This window comes from Scomber japonicus, chromosome 5 (genome assembly GCF_027409825.1).
Source record: "Scomber japonicus isolate fScoJap1 chromosome 5, fScoJap1.pri, whole genome shotgun sequence".
NCBI classification, from domain to species: domain Eukaryota; kingdom Metazoa; phylum Chordata; class Actinopteri; order Scombriformes; family Scombridae; genus Scomber; species Scomber japonicus.
The window spans coordinates 23,822,829-23,825,691 of NC_070582.1; the positions used below are offsets into that span (position 1 = coordinate 23,822,829).

At 46.1% G+C, this 2,863-nt stretch overlaps 1 protein-coding gene across 1 annotated transcript; it reads left to right on the forward strand.

The window, feature by feature from the left end:
* Nucleotides 1-1,832: 1,832 nt before the first annotated feature.
* On the forward strand, nucleotides 1,833-2,863 carry phlda2 (pleckstrin homology-like domain, family A, member 2). Its single transcript, XM_053319546.1, has 2 exons — nucleotides 1,833-2,385; nucleotides 2,519-2,863. Exon 1 carries the CDS (start codon nucleotides 1,928-1,930, stop codon nucleotides 2,342-2,344), a length of 417 nt encoding a protein of 138 aa, XP_053175521.1. The 5' UTR covers nucleotides 1,833-1,927; the 3' UTR covers nucleotides 2,345-2,385; nucleotides 2,519-2,863.

The window sequence follows — 2,863 nt, forward strand, 5'->3', positions numbered from 1 at the left end:
TCCACCACAATACTTCCTCAAATAAAGACACATACACACACACACACACACACACCTACACACACACACACACACACACACACACACACACACACATCAGGGAAAACACACTCCTAGGCAACAAAGAAAAAAGCCCCAATAACAAAGGGAGAAGAAAGTAAAGAAGCAGTGGAGCACCTCTTCGCTCAGCAGAAGGCAGCACACTGTCTGAGTTGGTACACACATGTGGTTTCTTTTTCTTTGAGATCAGAGGATTAAACCAGCCGCCACAAAACGCTGGCAGTGTCAGTATTCATGTAGGGGTTGCTTAGCAGACTGGTTGCCTAAAGTTAGTCACTATGGCTACGCCTGTGGTGCTGTTGAATATGATCATAGGGGTGTTGATGTGTGAAGTCTTATGGGTGGTCCTCTAATGCATGGGCACACAAAGTGGTTTTATTCCCATAAGGGGGAGCAATTTGTATACTGGATAACTGTAAATGTGTGTGTGTGTGTGTTTAGGTGTAGGTGTGTCTGTGTGTGTTGTGAAGATGGTCCATAATGACATTTCACTTCCTAAGGAAACCTGAGAGGAGATGTTGCCAAAAAGTCTGTAAGAGGAAACTGATAGAGCGGCAGACAGGAGAGCTTGAAGTGGGTGCTCAATGCACATTTACGGCCGTCCACACACACACACACACACACACACACACACACACACACACACACACACAACTCTAGTTAGTGTATCTGAACTGAACACCGGGGTCAGGGTTGTGCTTTTTGTGGCCCCAATCCACCAGCAGGACAGGCTGCAGGGGAAGAGTCGATGACACAGGCCTCCTTACCACCTCCTTCTGCTGCCTCACACAGACTCGCACAGTGAAACAATAAAGCCTGCTACTGTCACACCGCACATGAACAACAAAGACTGAGACGTCTGACTCACAAAGTGATGCCGGTCAGTACTCATAGTGAAGGGGCTCAGTACGGGAGTGGCAAATGTGATAAAGGATCAAAGGAGTGGATACACCTTTGCTGTGGAAAAAGGCCTGATTCATTCAACGTCCTTTCCTTTTGGTTTTCATTTTTGATCATAGTCACCTCAGGTTGCATCAACATCATGTGACACCTGTAAAATCAGAGCATTATAACAGTTGACCTTTCTTTTTTCAGCATGAAAAACCAACACTGTGCTTTCTGACCCTTGTAACCCATTCTCTCCTGTAGCTGTTGACATATGGTCTGCTCATTGAATGGAAACTGTGCTTTTGGGACTGTTAGGCCGCATTTCAGCTGTTTGACATCCACAGACAGAAATAGAAGAATTTATGTATAACATCACTGAGGCGAAACACGTTTAGTCTTACTTTAAAAAGGAGTCACAGAGAGCAGGGTGGCACAGCACCTTCTTGGCAGAGTTGAGTCTTATAGAGGGAATGAATTACTGGGCTGACATGGAAAATGTCTGGATCATAAAAACGAACTCGGAATTCAAAAATCCCTCTGAAATAATTTACCGGGCGAGACTGTGTACACATGTGCTCAGCTCAGCTCAGTCAGCGTGCACATCTGGCAATTAAGCAGAGAGCGCGGACTGAATCACTGACTGACTGCAGAGTGGGCAAATATTTGGCCTAATCTCCACAGTAGGATGTGGGTTACTAATTAACATGTTTGCTGTGTAATTAGGTCCACGTTAGGACTTCCTCTGCCCTCTCCCCCGCCTGCGCCACAGCTTCCGCCCACACACAGCCTTGAATTACTCCACTGGCAACTGTTGATGCATTCCCAAACCAACTGACGTCAAGTGGGAAGGGCTCAGGCCAGAGTATAAAAGTTAACTACCACATTGGTTCATTCACAACGCCACTCTGGATTACCACAGCCTCTGTAGAGAAGCTCCTCGGTCGACACAGGGGGTTCACAAACCTGCCCGACATAAACAATGAAAATGTCAGCGGCGGAGATCAGCCAGATCCTCAAGGAGGGAGAGCTGGAGAAGAGGAGCGACAACCTGCTCCAGTTCTGGAAGAGGAAGACGTGCGTCCTGACCACGGATAGCCTCAACATTTACGCCGACACACAGAAGCGCACCAAGGGCAAGGAGCTCAAGCTTCAGTCCATCAAGAAAGTGGACTGTGTGGAGCGCACCGGCAAATTCGTCTATTTCACTATCGTAACCACAGACAATAAGGAGATTGATTTCCGGTGCCCTGGGGAAGATAACTGCTGGAACGCAGTGATCACCATGGCCCTGATTGATTACCAGAACAGAAAGGCCATCCAGGACTTTAAAACACGGCAGGACAATGAGAGCGCGTCACCCGGACAGCAGGAGAGGCGCATGGCGAGGGCGCCCTGAGCCGCTTTGAGCAATCTGGCAGTTAAACCACTCCTAATATGGTGAGAGACACACCATGACATATAGCTCTCATGATATATGAATTTAAATGAATTAAAATAAAAAATTAAGTGTAGCTGAACGTAGTGAAATAACGTGTTTTAAACTAATTCAGTGACTTTTATTTCCCTCCAGTGTCAATGTGGACCATACAGACATAATACGAGGACCAAAAGGAAGACGAGGTCATCCGGTCCAGAGATGAAGGATTGTTCGGGGACTGAGCTCTCGGAAAGACTGACAGTGGATCCTGGACGACATCTAAAACGACAGACTGAGATTTTGAGAAGCACCACACGCAGGACTGAACCCTTGAATTGGCGAAAACTATTTCAAGTTTGCGCTCCTAGGAGAATTGACTCCTTAAACCATGTTGCAACATTTTGTTAATTTATTTGTTTCCAGAATATGATGTTACTGGCAAACAGCTTGTATTGTTTAAATTATTTACTATTTCAACGTGTGTTAAGTGTGTATTTA

Bases quoted from the DNA above. Each gene is read 5' to 3' on its own strand.
- phlda2 (XM_053319546.1), top strand. From the start codon at position 1,928: ATGAAAATGTCAGCGGCGGAGATCAGCCAGATCCTCAAGGAGGGAGAG.